This window comes from Phyllobates terribilis, unplaced genomic scaffold (assembly GCF_046119375.1).
Source record: "Phyllobates terribilis strain yellow unplaced genomic scaffold, ASM4611937v1 Scaffold_1__5_contigs__length_1240528914, whole genome shotgun sequence".
In the NCBI taxonomy this organism is placed as follows: Eukaryota; Metazoa; Chordata; class Amphibia; order Anura; family Dendrobatidae; genus Phyllobates; species Phyllobates terribilis.
This window is the reverse complement of record NW_027362761.1, coordinates 663,697,718-663,723,415: the sequence shown is the minus strand read 5'-3', so window position 1 is coordinate 663,723,415 and position 25,698 is coordinate 663,697,718. Positions and strand designations below refer to the sequence as shown.

The 25,698-nt window shown below is 41.6% G+C and overlaps 1 protein-coding gene across 4 annotated transcripts in view; it reads right to left on the bottom strand.

Moving 5' to 3' along the window:
- Positions 1-25,698, bottom strand: part of CRTC1 (CREB regulated transcription coactivator 1) — a 581,448-nt gene that overhangs the window by 440,296 nt on the left and 115,454 nt on the right. For all 4 annotated transcript variants that reach the window (XM_073684981.1, XM_073684999.1, XM_073684990.1 and 1 more), the window contains exon 2: positions 22,543-22,659. In XM_073684981.1, the coding sequence (XP_073541082.1) occupies positions 22,543-22,659 (117 nt within the window). The remainder of the gene's footprint in view (positions 1-22,542; positions 22,660-25,698) is intronic.

Below are 25,698 nucleotides of genomic sequence, written 5' to 3'. Positions count from 1 at the left end.
CATCTTGTTCCCTGGTTTGCTCTGGTGCAGAAAATGTATGTCTCATCATTATCTGATTCATACAAACTTCGATATTCAATTCGAGACATTAAGCCTGCCAAAGATGCGTTTAGGAAGGAAATGTCCATCCTGCATGGACAATGGCTCTCTCTAAGAAGCGTTAGCTGTCCGCTTTAATCCTGTTAAAACTTAAACTTTTTCCTGTCTTAAATATTTGTCCAATCTGTAACTCTTGCACAGTATACATCGTCGTTCAGTCACCTGGGCACTGCTAGGGTCCTTCACTTCACAAAAGGGATGCATGCATGTTAATCAGGATGGTTCACCTCTCTTTTTGTTTCCAATCGATACATCGCAATCTTACTCATTTCCCATTTGTTAAACTGTGTAGTCCTATTAAAAGAGGTTGGTAAATTGTAAGCTCTTGTTTCTTTATTTACTGGGATTTCTGTGTAAATTGCTGAAATACTTGATTCAGACAAAACCCCCAATGGAACATTCATAATAATAAAGCAGATGGATTCACTATTGACTCCATCTGGCCTGTGATGTGGCGATGTCCATCTGTTCTGGCATGCACAAAAGCAGGGTTGACCACAGTTTCGTGCAAAACTGAAAAGATAAACACGGCTAAACACAGGCCAGAGTCCAGGGCAACTATGCCTCCCTCATTATAGTGAATGGATATGTAAAGGGTTCCATCTGAATTACGTATTTCGAAGATTTACATGGAAACTCCGCTGATGTGATAAGCATAGAGCGCAGCATAAATGTGAACCGAGTCTTAAAAGTGATCCAAAATATTATGTACGCCAAGATGATACCAATAAAATATTCCAATTAATCCACACAAAAAATCAGGCCCCCACACGGGTGCATCATCTACTAATAGTAATATACGGTATGTGGTTTCCATGGTTAGCATCCACATGCTTGGCATAGACGTAGCAAAGAGAACTCACTTAATTTACAGGGAGTGTCTCTCCAGAACCACAAGCTGGGCAAAATGTATAGCCAATGGAATATTTGAAACTTTCACTTTGTAACTTGCACTGTGTGCTTGTTTCTTGAAAATACCCAAGTACCCAAAATAGTCGCTGCAGCCATAGATGAAATCCCAGAGGGGTTTAATTTCCAAAACAGGGTCACATGAGGGGAAAGGGGGTGTTCTGCTATCCTGGCACTAAGGGGTTCTCGACATGGAATCTGCAAACTATTCTAGAAAAACCTGTGCTCCAAAAGTCAAACCGCGTGTCTTTCCTCATGAGCCATGCTGTGTGGCTAAGCAATAAAGTAGTACTGTACAGTTACATATGGGTACTGCCACAATCAGGAGAAATTGTGTGGCAAATTATGGAGTCATTTTTACCTATTTTCCCTTGTAAAAATGGAAAAAATGGGGCTAGAACAAAATTTTAGTGGAGAAAATTTTTTTTTTCACCGCTTAATGGTATAAAATGTTAATTTTGTTTGTAAAATGGGGTCAGTTATGGAGGGGGGAATAAGACAGGTCTGCTCTTCTAAGACTATCAGTTCTGCTAATGTGATAAGGCACCTGTAAACCATTCCCGCACTCGGGAGAAAGTGTACCACATAATGTGTTATGCAATTTCTCCTATTAGCCCTTTTGAAAATTAAAAAATAGTGGCTAAAGAAACATTTTAGTGGAAAAAGTGTAATTTTTTTTTTTTAATTTCCACAGCCCAAGATTATACAATTCTGTAAATCACATGTGGGCATAAAATGCTCACTAAACCACTAGTTTACAAAATGGGGTCATATGTGGAAGGGTTTTGTTTCTTTGGCATCTTAGATGCTCTCCTAATGTTACATGGCATCCATAGACTATCCTAGCAAAAATTGTGCACTCCAAAATTCAAATGATACGCCTTCCCTTCTGAGCTCTGCAGTGTGCTCAAATAGTAATTTCTGACCACATAAGGCATACTCAGGAGAAATTGCACAACAAAATGTGCGGTTTATTTTTTCCTGTTGCCCTAGTGAAAATAAAAAATTTGAAGCTAAAGCAACATTTTCACATCTCAATATTCTAAAATTCTGGGAAGCATCAGTGGGTTCAAAATGCTCATCACACCCTTACATGAATTCCTTGAGGGGTGTAGTTTCTAAAAATGGGGCATATTTGGGATGGGGTGTGGGTTTCGCTGTTTTGACAAGTCGCATTTGGAAAGCATCCGAGAAGACATCGGCAATCCATTCCAGTCAAATTTGCACTTCAAAAATCGAATAGCTCTAATGATCTTCTGAGCACTTCCGTTTGTCCATGTTAGATTACGACCACATACAGGGTATCATCGTAGTCAGGAGAGTTTGCGCAACAAAAAAATGGGGTCCACTTTCTCCTTTTAGCCTTGGGAAAATGAGAAATTTTTGGCTGTAGTAAAATTTTAGTGAAAAAAAAAGATTATCCACAATTCTGCAAATAGCCTGTTTAAAATGCTCGAATGAACATAATGCAGGGAACTGTAAAAACAATATTGCTATGCACATGTTAAGTGTTTTCTTACTACTTTAACTGCTTGAAGGTTTAGAAACTAAGAGGTTAAAAGAAGTGACATGCTAATTCTTTGCTGAAGCCGCTCTCCAACACAGTGTAAAATGAAGAGAACTGACGCCAGGGCGTAGCAGAAAACTTTAAAGTAACCATTGAAGACTCTTCAGCATAAAGACCGACATCGTTTTCATTACGTGGCTTAGACTAAAAAAACTGATCTCAACAGATTTTGTGTCGACATACCCTGAGGCTAAGTGCCCACAATGCAGAAATGCTCCGTTTTTTTCCTGAGCGTTTCTGCATCTCCCTGGCAGAAAAAAAGCATGCGGATTGTACATGCATTTTTCCTGCCAGGGACAGGCGGATGTGAAGCGTTCTTCACATGCTTTTCCATATGCGGGTTGTCAAGCGCTTTCCAAGCGATTTTAGCATCACTTGGAAAGTGCTTGACAACTTGGTCACACTATATAAATCCATGCAACCGGCATGGATTTATATAATGTGACCGTAAAAGAATGGTAAAAAATAAAAAATAAATATTATACTTACCTTCTGATGGCCTCCGGTGTCCTTATCCGATGCGTCCGGTCTCCCCGATGTCTCGCGGTTGTGTAAAAGGACCTGCCACGACGTCATTTAGTCATGTGACGGGTCACGTGACCGCCGACGTCGGCGGACGCGTGACCCGTCACATGACTAAATGACGTCATGGCGGGTCCTTTTAGACCATCGCGAGCTGCCGGGGAGACCAGACGCATCGGATAAGGAGACCGGAGGCCATCAGAAGGTAAGTATAATATTTATTTTTCATTTTAAATTCTTTTTTTTTTTTTTTTTTTTTAACAGGTACTATGGTACCCGGGTCTGGAGGAGAGTCTCCTCTTCTCCAAACCCGGGTACCATCCGCACATTGAATCGCAGAATATCCACATGTGTACATTTACTGATGCGGACATTATGTGATTCAATGCAAGTTAATGGCGGCGACGCCGCAATTACACAAAATAATTGGTAGTGCTGCGTTTTTTTCCGCAATGATAATCCGCAGCGGAAATTTCCACAGCATGTGCACAGCACATGCGGATTATCATTGGGGAACATGGCAGGCCTTCTACCAAACGTTTTTTAAGCGTTTCTGCAGCGGAATTGCCGCTGCGGAAACGCTTAAAAAACGCATAGTGGGCACACAGCCTTAAGGAGGTTTTTGTCACCATGTGAATGATTTGTTCACTATCACGATTCCCCTCTATTCCCATTCAGAGGGTGGCCAAGTGATCACAGGTATGTGATTTGTATAGCATCAGTCAAATACTAAATATATTCTTATTCATCAGTGTTTTACTGAAATAAACAGCTTAGACTCTAGTCGGGACGTGACCACAATTATGCAGATTGCACACCAGTGGTTACTAAGCTGGGAATTGAGGGGAATCATGACAGTGTGCATAGCACGCTATCTCGATTCAGCAACTGCAGTGAGAGAGTGACTACAGAAATTTTACTTTTCCATTATAAAGTAGTAGTTAGTGCAGCATAGATTAAATGAAAAGACATCAGGGGAGCAGACGTAACAGTGTTAGTGTGATCTGTTTTTCTTTTCCATTAAAAAAAAAAATATTACCAAGCAGCTTTTTAGGTAGAGCATTAGTGAAGTGAACGTCACTGTAATTTTTTTATACAGCTCTGGCAAAAATTAAGAGACCACTGCACAGTTTTCTAAAGATCACCATCTCTACATGTCTGACAGCCATTCCATTCCAGTGTCAGTTGAATTCCAACCAAAACACACCTCATTCTACTTAATGTGCTTCTGATTAGGTGATCATCTGAACCAAATCTTATGTAACGAGGGCGTTGCTATCAGTGTGTCAAGAGTGCGAGGGTTGCATTGACAATCCAACACAATGGGCAGCACTTTGAACACATTTTATAAGTGGTCATAAACTTGTAAATAACTCATGAAAGAATAAAGTTACGTTAAAACCAAGCACACTATAGTTATTCTTATGAAATTCTTAATAGGTTTGATGTGTCACATGACCCTCTTCCCATTGAAAAAAATAAAGTTGGATCCAAAATGGCCGACTTCAAAATGGCCACCATGGTCACCACCCATCTGGAAAAGCTTCCCCCCTCCCATATACTAATGTGCCACAAACAGGAAGTTGATATCACCAACCATTCCCATTTAATTTAGGTGTATCCATATAAATGGCCGACCCTGTACATACACTGTCAAGTGGGCGACATTACACTGAGTAAAATGATAACTTTGTTGATGAAATCTGTCCAGTGGTTGTTTGATAATCTTTATTTTCAGTTCTGCCATAATGATATGCTTGTGCTCTGGGGCGGGATTTTAGGAAGGGGCAGTAAATGGTGCACTCTGAAAATAAAGTTTATCAAACAACCACTGGACGGATTTCATCAACAAAGTTATCATTTTACTCAGTGTAATGTCGCCCACCTGACAATGTATGTAGTTTACTAAGCACAATCCCGCTGAAAGGAGCGCTTTAAATAAAATGTCCCTGTGCTTAAAAAAACGCCCCTGTTGTGTACTGCGTAATGGCTGTATCTGACCGTTACAGAACACAGTGTGATCATACCATGTCTCCTGGGCAGGGTAGGAAGCAAAAGAGTATACAGACTTTTCAGCAAGGGATTGCAGCTGATTCCTTCTTTGAAGTAAAACATTTTTTAAAAACAGGCAGTGAAATGTGTATCTCACAAAAAGAATCAGCTGTGATCCCGTGCTTTAATGCCTGTATATTTCTCTTCCTTCCTCCCCTGCCCAGGAGATGTGGTATGATCAGAGCGTGTTTCATACACTGTCAGACACAGCCATTACACAGGGTAACATTTATAACATTATATCAGCACAAGAACATTTTATTTAACCTCTTTACACCCGAAGGGGATTTGTACGTTAATGACCAGGCAAATTTTTACAATTCTGACCAGTGTTACTTTATGAGGTAATAACTCTGCAAAGTTTCAACGAATCCCACTGATTCTGAGAATGTTTTTTTCGTGGCATACTTCATGATAGTGATAAAATTTCTTCGAAATAACTTGCGTTACTTTGTAAAAAAAAAAAAAACGGAAATTTGGCAAAAATTATGAAAATGTAGCAATTTTCAAACTTTGAATTTTCCTGCCCTTAAATCAGAGAGATATGTCACACAAAATTATTAATAAATAACATTTCCCACATGTCTACTTTACATCAGCGCAATTTTAGAACCAAAATTATATTTGTTAGGAAGTTATAAGGGTTAAAATTTGACCAGCGATTTCTGATTTTTCCAAAAAAATTTATAAAACCATTTTCACATTTGAAGTGACTTTGAGGGGCCTAAAATGACAGAAAATACCCAAAAGTGAAACCATTCTAAAAACTGCACCCCTAAAAACCCTCAAGGTGCTCAAATTCACATTTAAGAAGTTTATTAACCCTTCAGGTGCTTCACAGGAATTTTTGGAATGTGGAAGAAAAAAATGAACATTTAAGTCTTTTCACAAAAATTTTACTTTAGACGCCAATTATTTTTATTTTTGCAAGGGTAACAGGAAAAAATGGACCCCAAAATTTGTTGTGCAATTTCTCCTGAGCATGCCGATACCCCATATGCGGCAGGCTTGGAAGGGATGGAGCGCCATTTAACTTTTTGAATGTAAAATTTGCTTTAATAATTATCGGACACCATGTCATGTTTGGAGAGCCCCTGATGTGCCTAAACAGTGGAAACCACCCCACAATTGACACCATTTTGGAAACTGGACCCCTTGGGGAACTTATCTAGTTGTGGTGAGCACCTTGAGCCCCCAGGTGCTTCACAGAAGTTTATAACATTGAGTCGTAAAAGTAAAATGTTCACATTTTTCCCACAAAAATGTTTTTCAGCCCTTAATTTTGCATTTTCATAAGGGTAACAGGAGAAATTGCACCATACCATTTGTTGTGCAATTTCTACCAAGTAAGCCGATACCGCATATGTGGGGAAAATACAGTTTGGGAGCAAGGAAGGGTTCAGAAGGGAAGGAGCACTAAATGACTTTTTGAAAGCAAAACTGGCTGGAATCGAGAGCGTATTCCATGTCGCATTTGGAGAGTCCCTGATGCGCTTAAACAGTGGAAACACCCCACAAGTGACCCCATTTTGGAAACTAGACTACTCAAGGATATTATCAAGGCGTATAGTGAACTTTTTGATATCAGAGGTATGACACATAATTTGATTACATTAGGTCATCATATTGAATATGTTGTCATTAGTCTTGAGCACAAGTGCTCGCTACTTGAGTTTTCATCGGGTATGCACAAAGTATCGCGGGTACTCGAGTGACATGCTCAAGTCTCCGCCCCGCATGTTTCACGGTTGTTAGGCACCCAAAAAAAAAACATGCAGCTCGCTCGTGCATGGCAAGCAATCCCCGCAAGGTTTTTTTGGCAGTATAACAGCCGTGAAAAATATGGGGCGAAGACTCAAGCATGTCAATTGAGCACCCGAGATACTCGGTGCATATTTGAGCACCCAATGAAAACTCAAGTAGCGAGCACTTGCGCTCAACACTAGTCACCATATCGTCATCTTTTTATTTTCTTTACTTTTGAAAAAATCCCAACCCCAACACAACCCTAACACCAACCCTAACCCTAGCACAACCCTAACACCAACCCTAGCACAACCCTAACCCTAGCACAACCCTAGAGTTTACTTTTTACCGCTGTTCCTTATGCGGTGTAAGTGATTAGATGACTTTATTCTTCAGGTCGGTGCGATTAAATCGATACCAGATTCATATCGGGTTTTTATGATTGACAGCTGTCACGCACTAAAAAAAACTTTTTTGCAAAATAGTTTTTGGATCGCCATATTTTGGGAACTATAATTTTTGCATATTTCGGCTGACAGTCACGTGACGGCTTGTTTTTTGTGGGACGAGTTGACTTTTTATTGGTACCATTTTCTGGCATATGACATTTTTTGATCGCTCTCTATTCCGATTTTTGGGAGGCATAATAAACAAAAACCAACAATTCAGGATTTTTTTTTTTTTTTTAAATGACGTTCCGCGTGTGGTAAAATTGATAAGGCAGCGTTATTCTTCGGGTCAGTACGTTTACAGCGGTACCACATTTATATAGTTTTTTATGTTTTGGCACAAAAACTATTTTATAGAAAAAAAAAATTTTTGCAATCGCTTTATTATTATTTTTCTTTTTCGGCTGATGGAGCTGTATGGTGGCTTGTTTTTTGCGGGACAAGATGACGTTTTCAGAGGTACCATTTTTATTTACATTCGTCTTTTGAGCGCGTTTTATTCCATTTTTTGCTTGGCGGTATGATGATAAAGCATCGTTTTTGTTTTTTTTACACTGTTTACTTAAGGGTTTAACTAGTGGGAAGGTTTTATAGGTCAGGTCATTCTGGACGCGACGGTACCAAATATGTGTACTTCTATTTTTTTTTTCATAATATTTATTTATGGGTACAATATATTTTTATTTTTTTGGGATTATTTTTTCTTTTAAATATTTTTAAAATTTTTTTTCACTTTTACACTTTGTCCCACTATGGGACTTTCATTTTTTGCAGGCTGATCGCTTGCATAGCATAGAGATGCAGCAACATTTCTGTGCTATGCAGGCTGTCAGCCCTGTACTGGCACAAGTTAATTAGATTGTGCACTGAGCACGATCTAACTAACTTGCTGATGCCTGGTGATCCAGATGTCATCATGACAACATCGGGTCACCATGGCAACGATAGGGACCCCACGCACAAAGCGTGGGGTCTCCGATACAAGGTAAGAGGGGGGCTCTTACCTCACCCTGCTCCACCAATGCTGCGATCAACTCCGATCAAAGCATTTCGGGGGTTAATGTACCGGGAGCAGAGCGGGACCGCTCCTGGCATAGAGTACCGGGTGTCATCTGTGAGAATCAGCTGACACCCGGCGGCGATCGCCCTGCACAGCTTCTGTGTGGGCACAATCACATTGTGCGTAATAGTACATACCTGGTCCATAAGGCCCAGGGCACAGGGATGTACTATTACTGACAATGTCAGTAAGGGGTTAAACACATCCAAATGTGGAACTTATTATTATTACAAGATCTATTGAAATAAACTTTCGTTCGTGGGAAAATGTCTAAGTATTTCTTCAAAATTGTTCCCTTTTCCTTTTCTCTTTTTACAGTAAAATTCATAAAAATAGTACCTTTTACACACGATCCATGCAATACACATAAAAAAGAATAAAATAGACCAGTCGGCAACAATACATTTTTCAGCAGGATAGGCATACGCTTTCCTTACCTCCAACACGGATTCAGACAGTAAGGAAGATGCCACATTCCACTTTCTTCTTCCTCCTCATCTAGTCAGGAGGGACTGCCAGCAAGGTGCTTCAAGACTGAAGCAATCCCTTTAGTAATTGATCCCATATGAACTCCACCCCCAAAAAATATCAGCCTCTGATTCTAAATTCCATGGGCAACTCAGGACTCCAATTTGACGCTATAGACCTCACTGACATTAAAAGTCTTCTTCCGTGTCCGCCTGCCAAGTTTACCATTTCTGGGAGTTCCTGCTTCCTGTCCCTTGAGGGTGAGCTGCCATCCACCCAAGGTCAGTCCTGGTGTAGAATCTGGTCCCGCCTCCCTCATCTCTCCTCAGATAGTGGTATCGTAAACAGCCGTGCATCCGAGGTCGAACTTGGTGAGGCACCTTGTCACACTCCTCCAGGCTTTCATCAGATCACGGCACAGTGGTTCCACCACCCAGTCCGCTACAGTTTGCAGAGGCCATGGAATCCGCTGGCTCCGAGGCTTCCTCCATCCGGTACCAGGAGGTCTCCAGCCAGAAAACCAGAAGAATAAAATATTTTCCTACCTGCGGACAGTGACCACCAGCCTAAATATGCTGGCAACGTCGGCTGCAGCCGCATCTCCCCAAGCTGCGGCAACCATGGTCGCAACCCATCAGCCAGCAAGCTATGTTCCTGGACCTAGTCTGTCTGCTCCTCCACGCTATTGCCTGTCCTATGTCAAGGGTTCATCAACAAGGGCACGCTTCACTTCAAACTCCTGGCTCATCAGTTAGTCTCGGACCGGGCCAAAGTGGCTTTCATCATGTCCCATCACTCTGGCGAAGCTCTAGCATGGTTCAATCCTTTATGGGAGAAAGGAGATCCTCTGGTGTCAAACTTCCAGTCCTTTCTATAGGCCTTACATAAAGGTATTAGATGAGCACGACCACGCTTCCTCTACAGCATCTTCTCTACTCAGGCTACACCAGGGTAACCTCACAGTGGGCCAGTAAGCTGTTCGTTTTTGTACCCTGTCGTCCGAACTCACTTGGAATAATGAGGCTCTGGTGGCTGCCTTCTGGGAGGGCCTCGCTTGGCGAACCAAGGACGAGCTGGCTGGTCGGGAAATACACACCTCTTTGGGTGACCTGGTGTCCCTAGCAATCCGGATAGACATCAGGTTTCAGGAGCGATCCAAAAAGGTAACCCACGAAAGAAGATCTGTGCGCCTAGCTTCCACCTTCCAAAGGCCAATCACTCAGCAAGCCCATGCTGTGGATTGACCAGGTGAAGTTGGATAAGTATTGTCAGGAGGTTCATCATGCAGAAGGAACATACTTCTATTGTGGCAGTCCCGAACACCTTATCCGGTCCTGCCCCGAGAAACTCCAATGCCTAGGGTCTGTTGGAGAGGCTACCCTGGGCAAGAATCACTCCTCTCCTTCGCTGACTGACAGTATCTGTCTCCTGCGGCAACATCTGTTTTGTCGAGTCAGCCTACCTGGACTCCGGTTGCACAGGCAATCTCATCCAACAGACCATTGTAGAGCGGTATAAAAACCTGATCCAACGTCTACAGGATCTGTTGGTAGTTTCACCTGTGGATGGAAAGCCTCTTTCCGAGACCATCCTGTTAGTTACCGAGCCCGTACTTCGGGTAGGGATGCTACAATCGGGTCAATCTACATGCTGTCAGGTCTGTCTCATTCTCTACTACTAGGTCTGCCATGGCTGCGGAGACACGAGCCTGTCTTTGGACTGTAAAAGTACGCCGCTGGGAACAGGAATGCCAAGAAAATTGCCTTGTCCCCATTCATCCTGCTCAACCCCCCGTTTCTGCATTTAACTTACCTGGCTTGCCTGCGCCATATTGAACGTGCAACGACATCTTTTACAAGAAGGAAGCTGAGACACTACTAACTCAAAGACTGTATGACTATCCTATCGATCTCCTTCCAGGCGAATCACCTCCACAAGGTAAAATCTATGAAAAATAAATATCCTCTGCCTTTCATCACCGATCTGTTCGATCATCTTAAAGGTTCCAGAGTCTTCATGAAACTCGACCTTCATGGGTGGGGGGGCATACAACCTGATCCGAATTCGCCAGTGAGATGAATGGAAAAAGGCCTTTAATACCCGTGATGGCCACTGCGAGCATCATGTTATGCCGTTCGGACTCACCTGCAGTCTTGCAAGAACTGGTAAACGACATCTTCTGGGATCTTGTCTACACATATACACATGTGTAGTAGTGTTCTTGGATGATACCTTCGTGTTCTCCCCCGATCTGCCTTCACACCAAAGAGATGTTCACCAGGTTCTGCAGAGATTAAGGAAGAGTCGACTGTACACCAAATATGAAAAGTGCGTTTTTGAGCAAACTTCTCTTCCGTTTCTTGGATACATTAGCTCAGTAACCGGCCTGAAAATGGATCCCAAGAAAGTGTCCGCTGTTCTCAAGTGGCCCCGTCCAGACTGTCTAAAAGGTATCCAGCGGTTTCTCGGATTCGCAAACTACTACCACCAGTTCATCTCACATTTCTCTTCTCGGACTGCTTTTATCTCAGCCCTGACCAGCAAAGGGGCCAATCCTAAGATATGGACTCCAGAGGCAGAAAGTGTCTTTGTATCTTTTCTTTAAAACAAGCCTTCTCCTCTGCTCCTAAACTGCATCGTCCAGACAATAATAAGCGTTCTTTCTGGAGGTGAATGACTGAATAACGGCGAAAACAAAATCATTTCTCTCTCTTCTGACATTATTACCTATGCCATCCCCTGGCCCGCCATCTCTACTTTTAGAAAAATGGCAGGCGCATGCATCCGCTGGGATCTGCCAGCCGGCACCCTGTAACAGCAGTGATTCTCCTTATTGGTTCCTTTCTTTTGATCACCGAGATAGACCGTATCACAGTGATCAAAAGCCCAATATTTAGTACATTATTCCCATCCCACCTTCATCTCCCCCTGTTATCCCCTTAATCAGATTAAAAAAATATATACAGCACAGACCAAAAGTTTGGACACACCTTCTTTAAAGATTTTTCTGCATTTTCATAACTATGAAAATTGTACATTCACACTGAAGGCATCAAAACTATGAATTAACACATGTGGAATTATATCGTTAACAAAAAAGTGTGAAACAACTGAAAATATGTCTTATATTCTAGGTTCTTCAAAGTAGTCACCTTTTGCTTTGATGACTGCTTTGCACACTCTTGGCATTCTCTTGATGAGCTTCAAGAGGTAGTCACCGGAAATGGTTTTCACTTCACAGTTGTGCCCTGTCAGGTTTAATAAGTGGGATTTCTTGCCTTATAAATAGGCTTGGGACCATCAGTTGTGTTGTGCAGAAGTCTGGTGGAAACACAGCTGATAGTCCTACTGAATAGACTGTTAGAATTTGTATTATGGGAAGAAAAAAGCAGCTAAGTAAAGAAAAATGAGTGGTCATCATTACTTCAAGAAATAAAGGTCAGCCAGTGCGAAAAATTGGGAAAACTTTGAAAGTGTCCCCAAGTGCAGTTGCAAAAACCATCAAGCGCTACAAAGAAACTGGCTCACATGAGGACCGCCCCAGGAAAGGAAGACCAAGAGTCACCTCTGCTTCTGAGGCTAAGTTTATCCGAGTCACCAGCCTCAGAAATCTCAGGTTAACAGCAGCTCAGATTAGAGACCAGGTCAATGCCACACACAGTTCTAGCAGCAGACACATCTCTTCAACAACTGTTAAGAGGAGACTTTGTGCAGCAGGCCTTCATGGTAAAATAGCTGCTAGGAAACCACTGCTAAGGACAGGCAACAAGCAGAAGAGACTTGTTTGGGCTAAAGAACACAAGGAATGGACATTAGACCAGTGGAAATCTGCTTTGGTCTGATGAGTCCAAATTTGAGATCTTTGGTTCCAACCACAGTGTCTTTGTGCGACGCAGAAAAGGTGAACAGATGGACTCTACATGCCTGGTTCCCACCGTGAAGCATGGAAGAGGAAGTGTGATGGTGTGGGGTGCTTTACTGGTGACACTGTTTGGGATTTATTCAAAATTGAAGGCATACTGAACCAGCATGGCTACCACAGTTTCTTGCAGCGGCATGCTATTCCATCTGGTTTGCGTTTAGTTGGACCATCATTTATTTTTCAACAAGACCATGACCCCAAACACACCTCCAGGCAGTGTAAGGACTATTTGACCAAGAAGGAGAGTGATGGGGTGCTACAACAGATGACCTAGCCTCCACAGTCACCAGACCTGAACCCAATCGAGATGGTTTGGGGTGAGCTGGACGGTCTTCTGACCTCTATGCTTTTTGTTGTGTGTTTGTCTTTGACTGCTACTATTTCTGCTAGGAGGTGTCCAACTTATCCCAGTTCCTAGTTCTTGTAGGGATCCCTCCCTCACATCTATAGGTCTTCGTTCAGACTAGCCGAGGACTTTAGCGGGTCTGATCGCAGGATCAGGTTCCCCGTTACATCGTAGGGATCTAGTTTAGTTCTATTATAGGGACAGTTCTCCTGTCTTTCCTTAGTCCCTGTAGCAGATCATAACAGTAAGTCCAGCCCTAAAAGAAAAAAAAAATTTTCTCTAAGGAAAGACCTCCAGTTTTCCATCATGGTCTCGGTTCAAGATTTGGCTCAACGCTTGCAGGGACTCTCTCTGTGGGTGGCCAAGCTCCAACAACACGTGAGTAGCTGTTCTGGAGCACATTTTGTGGAACCAAAGGTACGTCTGCCTGATTTATTTTTTGGCGAACAACAAGATTTTTTTTCTTTTAAAAATGCTTGTTTATTGTATTTTCGTTTGAGACCCGGATCCTCAGGTGATGAATCACAGCACATAGGGCTCATAATGTCACTTTTGCGCAAAGATCCTCAGGGATGGGCCTTCTCTCTCCAACCTAGTGATCCGTGCTTTAGATCAGTGGATAGTTTTTTTTCTGCTTTGGGTTTGTTGTATGATGATCCTGATCGTGTCTCATCTGCTGAGTCTGAATTGAGACGTTTGAGGCAGGGATCAGGTAATGTGGAAAAATATTGTTCTCACTTCCGTCGGTGGTCTGCCCAGGTGGGGTGGAACGATTCAGCTTTGAAAAGCTTGTTTCTTGCAGGGCTAGGTGAAAGGGTTAAGGATTTACTGATTGCTTATCCCACACCTGGAAACTTGCAGGAGGCTATGCAATTAGCTATACGGGTGGACAGGAGACTGCGTGCAAGGGTTAATGAGAGCAAATCCTCTGCTATGTCAGCTCCGAGTCTTGAGAGGGTCTGTGCTGACAATGGAGAGCCGATGGAGATTGGAGCGATGACACCCCGCTCTCAGGAAAAAGATCGCAGGCTTTCTGAAGGCTTGTGCTTCTATTGCGGAAATTCTGGTCATTTTATTAAGAACTGTGTGCTTCGTTTGAAGAAAGTAAAAAAAATGGTCAGTTATGCCTGTATTGCCTGTTTAAATTCTAAGGGAGTATTCCTATCGACTACTACTGCTGCTCAGGATGAATTAATTGAATTTCGGGTATTTGTGGATTGTGGTTCTACTCTGAATGTGATTGATGGGGGATTCTTGGAAAAACTTAGATTAGAACCTAAAACTTTGTCATCCCCTATTGCTGTGGTTTCTGTTGATGGCTCTCCCTTGAAGAGTGTTACTCATAAGGTCTGTGAATTTCCCCTCACTATTAATGGTATTCACCAAGAAAATTTGGATTTGGTGGTATTGGATAATTTGCCTTCTCCAGTAATATTGGGGTTACCCTGGTTAAAATTGCACAATCCTGTACTGGATTGGTCTACCAATGAAATTAAGTCCTGGAGCCCTAAGTGTTATGACAAGTGTTGTAACGGACGTATTGCTGCTGTGGATAAAGGGGAATTGCCTGTACCTATTCAGGATTTTTGGAGAGTTTTTTCTGAGGAGGAGTCACAAATTTTGCCTCCCCATAGAGACTATGATTGTACCATTGAATTTGTCCCTGGAGCGACTCTTCCTAAAAGTCGTTTATTTAATCTGACTATTTCTGAGAGAAAGGCTTTGGAGGAATACATACAGACAAGCTTGGCCGCCGGTCACATTAGGCTTTCCAAGTCTCCTGTGGCTGTTGGATTTTTTTTTGTAAAAAAAAAATATGGCGGTTTACGTCCTTGTCTGGACTTTCGTGAGATTAATAAAATTACTGTACGCAATCCTTACCCACTGCCATTGATTCCTGATTTATTTAACCAGTTAGTGGGGGCCAAGTGGTTCTCTAAAATTGATCTCCAGGGGGCATACAATTTGTTGCGCATGAAGGAGGGTGATGAATGGAAGACTGCTTTTAACACTCCTGTGGGTCATTTTGAGAATCTGGTTATGCCTTTTGGTCTTACCAATGCTCCAGCATTTTTTCAGAATCTTATTAATGACATCCTTAGACCTTTAATCGGCAAAAATGTGGTTGTGTATTTGGATGACATTCTGATTTATTCGCCTGATCTGGAGTCTCATTGGCGGAGCGTACGTGAGGTATTACAGTTATTAATGGACAATTCGCTTTTTGCTAAGCTGGAGAAATGTGAGTTCGCTGTACAGAGAATTAGTTTTTTGGGCTACATTATCTCCAGTGAAGGTTTTGAGATGGACCCGGTTAAAGTTCAAGCTGTGCAGGAATGGCCTAGGCCTATTGGTTTGAAATCGATACAGAGGTTTTTGGGTTTCGCCAATTATTACAGAAAATTCATAAAACATTTTTCTATTATTGTCAAACCGCTGACCGATCTCACCAGGAAAGGTGCTAATGCGGTTCAGTGGACTTCTGAGGCCATTGAAGCTTTTGTGTTTCTAAAGGAGAGGTTCACCTCTGCTCCCATCCTTATGCAGCCTGATGTGACTAAGCCGTTTTTGGTTGAGGTTGATGCTTCTTCGGTGGGGGTCGGTGCGGTGTTGTCTCAGGAAAACAAGGATGGAGTACATCCCTGTGCCTTTTTTTCAAAAAAATTTTCTGAGACTGAACTTAATTACGATATTGGTAATCGGCAATTGCTGGCGATTAAACTCGCATTTGAACACTGGCGTCACCTCTTGGAAGGTGCTGAATTTCCCATTCAGGTTTTCACTGATCATAAAAATCTGATCTATCTTGATGCTGCCAAGCGCTTGAATGCCCGTCAGGCTAGGTGGGCACTTTTTTTCTCGCGGTTTAATTTTTCCGTTACTTACATCCCGGGTACCAAGAATGTTAAAGCGGATGCTTTGTCTCGCAGCTTTTCTCCCATGGTCGGTGTTGAGGAGGAAGAGGAGAGCATTTTACAAGAAGGTGTGATTGCTGCTTTGGACTCCGTTTTGGAGGATGAGATTCTTAAAGCTCAGGAGTATGCCCTATCTAACACTCCCCATGGGAGGTTGTTTGTGCCTAGGACCTTTACGAGAGATTTGTTTGTTGAGTGTCATGAGTCTCGGTTGGCAGGTCATCCAGGAATTTCTGAGACCAAGAGACTTGTGGGTCGCAGTTTTTGGTGGCCTGGATGGCAGAAGGAAGTCATTAAGTGGATGCGCCAATGTACTGTGTGTGCTAGATCCAAGTCTTCGCATGCTCCTGCTGCGGGGTTGCTTTGCCCTCTGGAGGTTCCTAGTGCACCTTAGACACATCTGGCTATGGACTTTATTACTGACCTTCCCCCCTCTGAAGGTTTCACGGTCATCTGGGTGGTCGTGGACCGTTTTAGCAAGATGTGTCACTTGGTTCCCTTCATCAAACTGCCTTGCGCTAAGACACTCGCTAAGGCCTTTGTCAAGGAAATTGTCAGACTACATGGTGTTCCTACTGACATTGTTTCTGATAGGGGACCTCAGTTCGTGGCTCGTTTTTGGCGTGCCTTTTGTGACAGGTTGGGAGTTCATTTGTCGTTTTCATCTGAATATCATCCTGAGTCTAATGGCCAGACAGAAAGGAAGAACCAGGATGTTGAGCAGTTCTTGCGTTGTTTTGTGGCAGACAATCAAGAGGGGTGGTCTGAGTTTCTGCCACTTGCTGAATTTGCTCTTAACAACCATACATCCTCTTCTGCTGGGTGTTCGCCTTTTTTTTGTTGTTCTGGGAGACATCCGTCTTTTGGGTCATTCTCCAAATTGGTTTCGGCTGTGCCTGAGGAGGAGAGTTTTTCCGGTGATTTGGAGAGAGTTTGGACGGATGTGCGTGGTAATCTTCAGGAGGCTAACAAAAAATCTAAGAGGTACTTTGATAGGAAACGGCAAGAGGTTTTGTTTGCTGTTGGTGACATGGTTTGGTTGTCCTCTAAGAATCTGCGATTGAGGATTCCTTCTAAAAAATTGGGTCCCAAGTTTGTAGGGCCCTTTAAGGTGCTTCAGATAGTTAACCAATCTGCTGTTAGGTTGGAGGTTCCTACCTCCTGGAAGATTAACCCGGTGTTTCATGTTTCTCTGTTGAAAAAAGCTGATGTGTCTGATAGTGACGCCTCTGCCACTGTTCCTCCGGTGGTGGAGGACGGGGAATATGAAATTTCCCGCATCCTAAATTCTAGACGGTATAGAGGGAGTTTGCAGTATCTCGTCGCTTGGAAGGGTTTCGGACATGAGGATAACTCATGGGTGAGGGCGGATGATGTTTCTGCTTCCAGACTTGTCAGAGCGTTTCACAGGAGGTTTCCTGGTAAGCCTGGGCCTAGGGGATCCGGAGGATCCTCTTAGAAGAGGGGGTACGGTTAGAACTCTCCTGTTAGGTTTTTTTTAGTTTGCTGGTCACATGACCATTTTTGCCTATTTAATCCGGCTCCGCCCTCCTGGTCTTGCTGGACTTCATTGTATTTACTACTCTTGAGCTAGCTTGGTGCTCTGTTGCCGTTCTCTGTTAGTTTTGCTAGGTCTTCTGACCTCTATGCTTTTTGTTGTGTGTTTGTCTTTGACTGCTACTATTTCTGCTAGGAGGTGTCCAACTTATCCCAGTCCCTAGTTCTTTTAGGGATCCCTCCCTCACATCTATAGGTCTTCGTTCAGACTAGCCGAGGACTTTAGCGGGTCTGATCGCAGGATCAGGTTCCCCGTTACATCGTAGGGATCTAGTTTAGTTCTATTGTAGGGACAGTTCTCCTGTCTTTCCTTAGGCCCTGTAGCAGATCATAACAGGGAACTCCTTCAAGATTGTGGGAAGACCATTTCCAGTGACTACCTCATGAAGCTCATCAAGAGAATGCCAACAGTGTGCAAAGCAGTCGTCAAAGCAAAAGGTGGCTACTTTGAAGAACCTAGAATATAAGACATATTTTCAGTTGTTTCACACTTTTTTGTTAAGTATATAATTCCACATGTGTTAATTCATAGTTTTGATGCCTTCAGTGTGAATGTACAATTTTTATAGTCATGAAAATACAGAAAAATCTTTAAATGAGAAGGTGTGTCCAAACTTTTGGTCTGTACTGTATTTTATACTTTTTTTTCATTCATTCTTTGCCATTAGGACTGGGCTTAGGCTTTTTTAAAAAAAAAAAGAATTTGACGACATGATGACATATTCAATATGATGACCTAAAGTCATCAAATTCTGTGTCGTATTTGTGGGTTCAAAATGCTCACTATACCCTTGGATAAAATCCCTGAGTGGTGTAGTTTCCAAAATGGGGTTTTGCTCTTGGGTGTCTTAGGGGCCGTGCATACGTGACATGTCGCCCACAATCTATTTCAGCCATTTCGTGCTCCAAAATTCAAATTTTTCTCTTTCCGTTCAGAGCCCTGCCAATTCTCCAAACAGAACTTTTTGACTATATATGGGGTATTATTGAGCTAGTAAGAAAGTGGGTAACAAACTGTGGGTTCCAGTTTTTGGTGTTACCTCTTGCAAAAGGGAAAAAATGAATTTTTTTTTTCATTCCACTTTGCATTAATTCCTGTGTAGCATGTAAAGCGTTAAAAATGCAAAAAAAAAAGCGGAAGAGAAAAAAATAGCGCAAGGATAGGGTCTTATCTGGTTGATAAATATCAGAAATTGTATAGATATATGCTGACCTGATCCAGAGTTGAAAGGCTGCTGGGAATCCACGGGTGATTTCACCAGAAGACCAAATAAAACATGGAAAGTTTGTGGTCCATATCCGCGATGCCAGCTTGTGAAGAAACGTCGGAAGCCAGAAGCATTAAAAAATAACGGTTTCTTTTATTCTTCTACATGTTTCAAAGTGTAACCAACTTCTTCATGAAATAAAAAAACATGTTTTATGTGAACGGTTAAAACATTTCCTGACAGTTTTGAAGTATTTGGGGGGTGTGGTTTTTAAAATGTTCTTACTTTTGGGGAGTTTCCAATATATAGGCCCCTCAAGGTCCATTGTAATCTGAATAGGTCCCTAAATAAACAAGTTTTGTAAAAAATTTTAAAAAAATAAAATTATGCTCCTTAACTTTTAACCCATCTAACATCCTAACAAAATAAAATGATTCAGATGTAAAGTAGACATATGGGAAATGTTATTTCTTAAATATTTTGTACAGCATGACTAACTGGTTTAAGGATATAAAGATTAAAAGGTTGAAAATTAAGATTTTTTTTCAATATTTTTGCGAAAACTGCAATATTTTTCCCAAATAAATGCCAGTCATATTGAATAACTTTCATAATACTATCAAGAAGTACAATATGTGACGAAAAAAACAATCTCAGAATCACTGGGACACGTTAAAGCGTTTCAGAGTTATTATCACATGAAGTGAGGTCATTAAGGTCACTAAGGGCATTAGCCTATTTAAAAAATGATTTCGCCCGACGAAGCGTTTTTCTCATTGGGTGATCAGCAGCCTGTTTACACTGCATGATGTTTAAGAAACTTGAATGCTCTTTCACAATAATTGTGCAGTGTAAATCTAAATAAAGAGAGTAGGGCTCAATCTTAGTTTCCTACAGTCTGGGCAAAGAAGAAATGCTTCTTCTGCATACAGTTGTTTTACAGCCAAGTTACAGTATTGTTAGAAAGACAAAAAATGGAACACAGGTTTCTTTAAATATTTCTTTATTAATTGCAACTTTTTTTTTTCAAACATATTTTTTATTATTATTAATAAGTAACAACCAGAGCATGTTAACATTGTGCATGGGAATATTCACAATCATCATGGGTTTGCAACATATAGTTAATAATTGTATCATTCTCTTCTTTATGGGGTATGTTGAGTTATAACAAAACATATTAAATACCAAAAGTTCTGTTAATGTTAATAAAAAGTTAAGCAATTACTGCTGTAATACTATCAATAAATTTATCTGATAATCACATTATGGCTTATCTCAATACCCCTTTTAATTGTACTAAACTTAATGTTGTAGGTTTAATTTTTGCTACAGCTAACACCATCAATGCACATTAATAAAAATAATACAGGGTGGGCCATTTATATGGATACACCTAAATTAAATGGGAATGGTAGGTGATATCAACTTCCTGTTTGTGGCACATTAGTATATGGGAGGGGGAAAACTTATCCAGATGGGTGGTGACCATGGTGGCCATTTTGAAGTCGGACATTTTGGATGCAACTTTATTTTTTTCAATGGGAAGAGGGTCATGTGACATCAAACTTATTGAGAATTTCATAAGAAAAACAATGATGTGCTTGGTTTTAACGTAACTTTATTCTTTCATGAGTTATTTACAAGTTTATGACCACTTATCAAATGTGTTCAAAGTGCTGCCCATTGTGTTGGATTGTCAATGCAACCCTCTTCTCCCACTCTTGACACACTGATAGCAACATCGCAGAAGAAATGCTAGCACATGCGTTCAGTATCCGTTGTTTCAGATGCTGCACATCTCGTATCTTCACAGCATAGACAATTGCCTTCAGATGACCCCAAAGATAAAAGTCTAAGGGGGTCAGATCGGGAGACCTTGGTGGCCATACAACTGGCCCACAACGACCAATCCACTTTCCAGGAAACTGTTCATGTAAGAATGCTCGGACCTGACAGCCATAATGTGGTGGTGCACCATCTTGTTGGAAAAACTCAGGGAACGTGCCATCTTCAGTGCATAAAGAGGGCAACACATCATCATGTAGCAATTTCAGATATCCAGTGGCATTGAGGTTTCCATTGATGAAGAATGGCCCCACTATCTTTGTACCCCATATACCACACCATACCATCAGGATACGAGATGTGCAGCATCTGAAACAACGGATACTGGACGCCTGTGCTAGCATTTCTTCTGCGGTGTTGCTATCAGTGTGTCAAGAGTGGGAGAAGAGGGTTGCATTGACAATCCAACACAATGGGCAGCACTATGAACACATTTTAAAAGTGGTCATAAACTTGTAAAAAACTCATGAAAGAATAAAGTTACGTTAAAGCACACCATTGTTTTTCTTATGAAATTCTCAATAAGTTTGATGTGTGACATGACCCTCTTTCCATTGAAAAAAATAGAGTTGGATCCAAAATGGCCGACTTCAAAATGGCCGCCATGGACAACATCCATCTGGAAAAGTTTTCCCTTTCCCATATACTAATGTGCCACTAACATGAAGTTGTTATAGCTAACCATTCCCATTTAATTTAGGTGTATCCATATATATGGCCCACCCTGTATATTGGGAAACCAAGTGTACATCTCTTTTTCTGTATTACTTTCCCTAAGGAAAAATGGGGCTTCCATATTATTTAAAACTAGAGCGGGTTGAAGCCAACTAGTCTTTCCCCACCACTGCAATTCATCATGGTCTTTTTTTTTTTTGGTAAAGCTATGTCTTTAAAGAGCCACAACCCTTTTATTTTTTACATAGACAACAGTGTAAGGGCTTGGATATCTATGGCTTGATTTCTTTGCCTGTGTGGATTGGATGGGTTGTTACCGACATCTGGTGAGAATTTCATGTCAACAGCTCCTTAAGAAATATATTTACTTAGAATATTGGTGACGTGTTCATTACCTCTTTCACCAGTTGTATATGCCCCAGCATCTCCAGTGATGTATATGCCCCCAACATCTTCCGTGATGTATATGTCCCCATAGACCAGCCTTCTTTACCATAAGTACTATCAATATGTGGAATGCTCTACCTCAAGTGCTGGTCACGGCACAAACCGTTCATGGTTTAAAAAATGGCTGCATTTTTAAAAGAAAATAAATATCTGTGTAAATGTGTCAAGGTCTTGTCTGAATGTTTGGTCCAGTGGATGAGTATTGCTTCCATGCCCTCAAAGAGTGATTGGCTGCTTTCGGTATAAAAGTTAGAATACAAGGATAGCTGTCAATCAGATTCAATGTGCTATTCCAAACTATGCACTAGTGATGAGCAAGCATGCTCGTTTAAACCTTTCGCCGAGCACGCTCGGGTGCTTGTCGAGTATATTCGATGTGCTCTTATGTTAAGTTCGAGTTCCTGCGTCAGCATGATTTATGGCTGTTAGTCAGCCTCAACTTATGCACAGATTGCCTTTTTGTTAGGGTATCCTCACATGTGTTGAGGCTGACTAACAGTCATAAATCATGGCGACGCAGGGATTCGAACTTAATATACGAGCACGCCGAAGATACTTGGAAAGCACCCGAGCGTGTTTGGCAAAAGGGTTAAAGGAGCACGCTCGCTCATCACTACTATGCACGATTGTGTAGTTTCAGAAAATAACTGGATAGTTCTACATTTACATCAATTTAATTTTGAATAATACTCAGCAAAAGCAAGAGAACTAGCTATTTTTCCATGGACAGACACACAGATGGAGATGCTTACCTGAAAAGGCAGGTCAATAGCACTGTTCCCAATCTGATTGACGTTTGGCAGAGACCCTCCATAGAACTGCCCGCGATTCTGTCCCAACTGCAAATATTGGGTCTTCTGTAGCTGTAACTAAAAGTGACATTCATCACTTGAAAGTGCAGTGAGCAATTAAATCAAATACTATTTTTAACAACAAAAACTATTTGGGTACATTATGTAAAATATATACGGTACCCTATATATGTATGTAAATATCTTATTAATTTTTAAGTTACAAAAGGAGTTATGTACAGTACATTTTTATATACAAATGACAAATTCAGTGGATTTTTACAGAATTACAAAACTTTAGTACCCCCACAGTTGATGTTCAGCTTTATTAAGTTCTCTTTGGCAGGAAAGTTAGAACCAAGAAGTTCGAAAATTTCAAGAAATCAAGTAAATTCAATGAAATTCATATATAGTGAAATTCCAAAAGTAGTCCGAAATCTCAAATCTCAAATCTGCCAAAAACGTATATATTGGGTCAAGATTTTACTTTGATCCTGGCTGCAGATAAGACCTAAAATGAGGATTGTATCCTACATTTTCCACTCAGGCAAGGAACATGATGAAATGTTTCCCTTAGTGATTTTATACAAATATCCTCTTTTAAGAGGAAGAGAAAGGGGTGGTAAGAAGCAATCCTACAAGTCAGTATCTACTCTCTAACCATTTCGCGCATATAGGCTAAAATGTACATCCTGGACAGGGGACCACAAGTATGGAGAAGACTCATTAGACATGTTACATAACCAACATCTGTTACTAATAGCCCAACCAAATCAGAGTTTGGCTCTGGCCGCTGCGGTTTACCATTTAGATGCTGCTGTTAATCTCCAATAGTGGCATTTGAACAAAACACTTGCTGGTGTGCTCCTGCACATCTGCACTCCACCTCCTCCCCCGACAATGCGATGGCAGCCAGGTACTTGGCTAAAGGCTATGTTTGCTGCCACGTTAGTAACACTTATGAAGGCCAAAGGATTAGCTTCCTAAGAGATCATGTGTTTACACAATATACTGCAATACTGTGGTACTGCAGCAGGGCCGGACTGGGTCAAAAAAGCAGCCCTGCCACACAAACCCCACCAGCCTTAAACTTTAAGTTGCGTCCAAAGCGCTGCAAGCAGGTGAATTCGCATGTGTTCATGGAACCATGCGGATTTACCGCATCCTATACATTGCACTGATAGAATTTCTGTTGTGGAGACTAGCATCTCAGCAACAGAAATTAACATGATGCAGTCTGGAAAGACGCGCCACATATCCGTGTCCGCAGGTGCACAGAGACGCATACTGGACATGGGATTTCTACAAATCCCATCCACTATGCTGTAACATCTGGCCGCTGCGGAGTGCACGCAGCGCTGCGTCCAATCCGCAGTGAACACTGATCGTGTGCACATACCCTAACACTCATTACCCCCGATCAGTGAATTTTGCTTTACTTTGTCGTGCCCCTCACTCTCCTAAAAGGAGTTATTTGAAGAGCAGCATTTTAATGGCGCCACAGTGTTTATGATTAGCCATCACTCCATTTACATGGTGCTCTACAGAGCTCCGATTCTCGGGATCATGGGGGTCCCAACAGTCGAGTCTCCAGCGATTGGACAGTTAACCCCTATCCAGAGGAGAGGGGATTACTTGGAATAATCAATTTAAACAGGTTTTCCAATAGTTATTTGTATTTGGCCATAATAATATTGAAAATACTAAACCAATATTGACGCCTCTCCGAAAACAGGACTGGAGAAGTGGTACTGTGCAGTGTATATACAGGACAGGAGGAGTGGTACTGTACAGTGTATATATATACAGGAAAGGAGGAGTGGTACTGTGCAGTGTATATATACAGTACAGACCAAAAGTTTGGACACACCTAATTTAAAGATTTTTCTGTATTTTCATGACTATGAAAATTGTACATTCACACTGAAGGCATCAAAACTATGAATTAACACATGTGGATTTATATACTTAACAAAAAAGTGTGAAACAACTGAAAATATGTCTTATATTCTAGGTTCTTCAAAGTAGCCACCTTTTGCTTTGATGACTGCTTTGCACACTCTTGGCATTCTCTTGATGAGCTTCAAGAGGTAGTCACCGGAAATGGTTTTCACTTCACAGGTGTGCCCTGTCAGGTTTAATAAGTGGGATTTCTTGCCTTATAAATGGGGTTGGGACCATCAGTTGTGTTGTGCAGAAGTCTGGTGGATACACAGCTGACAGTCCTACTATTCAAGACTGTTAGAATTTGTATTATGGCAAGAAAAAAGCAGCTAAGTAAAGAAAAACGAGTGGCCATCATTACTTTAAGAAATGAAGGTCAGTCAGTACGAAAAATTGGGCAAACTTTGAAAGTGTCCCCAAGTGCAGTTGCAAAAACCATCAAGCGCTACAAAGAAACTGGCTCACATGAGGACCGCCCCAGGAAAGGAAGACCAAGAGTCACCTCTGCTTCTGAGGATAAATTTATCCGAGTCACCAGCCTCAGAAATCGCAGGTTAACAGCAGCTCAGATAAGAGACCAGGTTAATGCCACACAGAGTTCTAGCAGCAGACACATCTCTTCAACAACTGTTAAGAGGAGACTTTGTGCAGCAGGCCTTCATGGTAAAATAGCTGCTAGGAAACCACTCCTAAAGACCGGCAACAAGCAGAAGAGACTTGTTTGGGCTAAAGAACACAAGGAATGGACATTAGACCAGTGGAAATCTATGCTTTGGTATATAACAATATATATAATAATAATAATAATAATAATAAATTACAACTAAACCTTAACATTTAATCCAGGTCTGTGCTGACACAGGGAGTAGCGTCAACATTTCTAAATTCATGAGGAGTCCAAATTTGAGATCTTTGGTTCCAACCACCGCGTCTTTGTGCGAAGCAGAAAAGGTGAACGGATGGACTCTACATGCCTGGTTCTCACCGTGAAGCATGGAGGAGGAGGTGTGATGGTGTGGGGGTGCTTTGCTGGTGACACTGTTGGGGATTTATTCTAAATTGAAGGCATACTGAACCAGCATGGCTACCACAGCATCTTGCAGCGGCATGCTATTCCATCCGGTTTGCGTTTAGTTGGACCATCATTTATTTTTCAACAGGACCATGACCCCA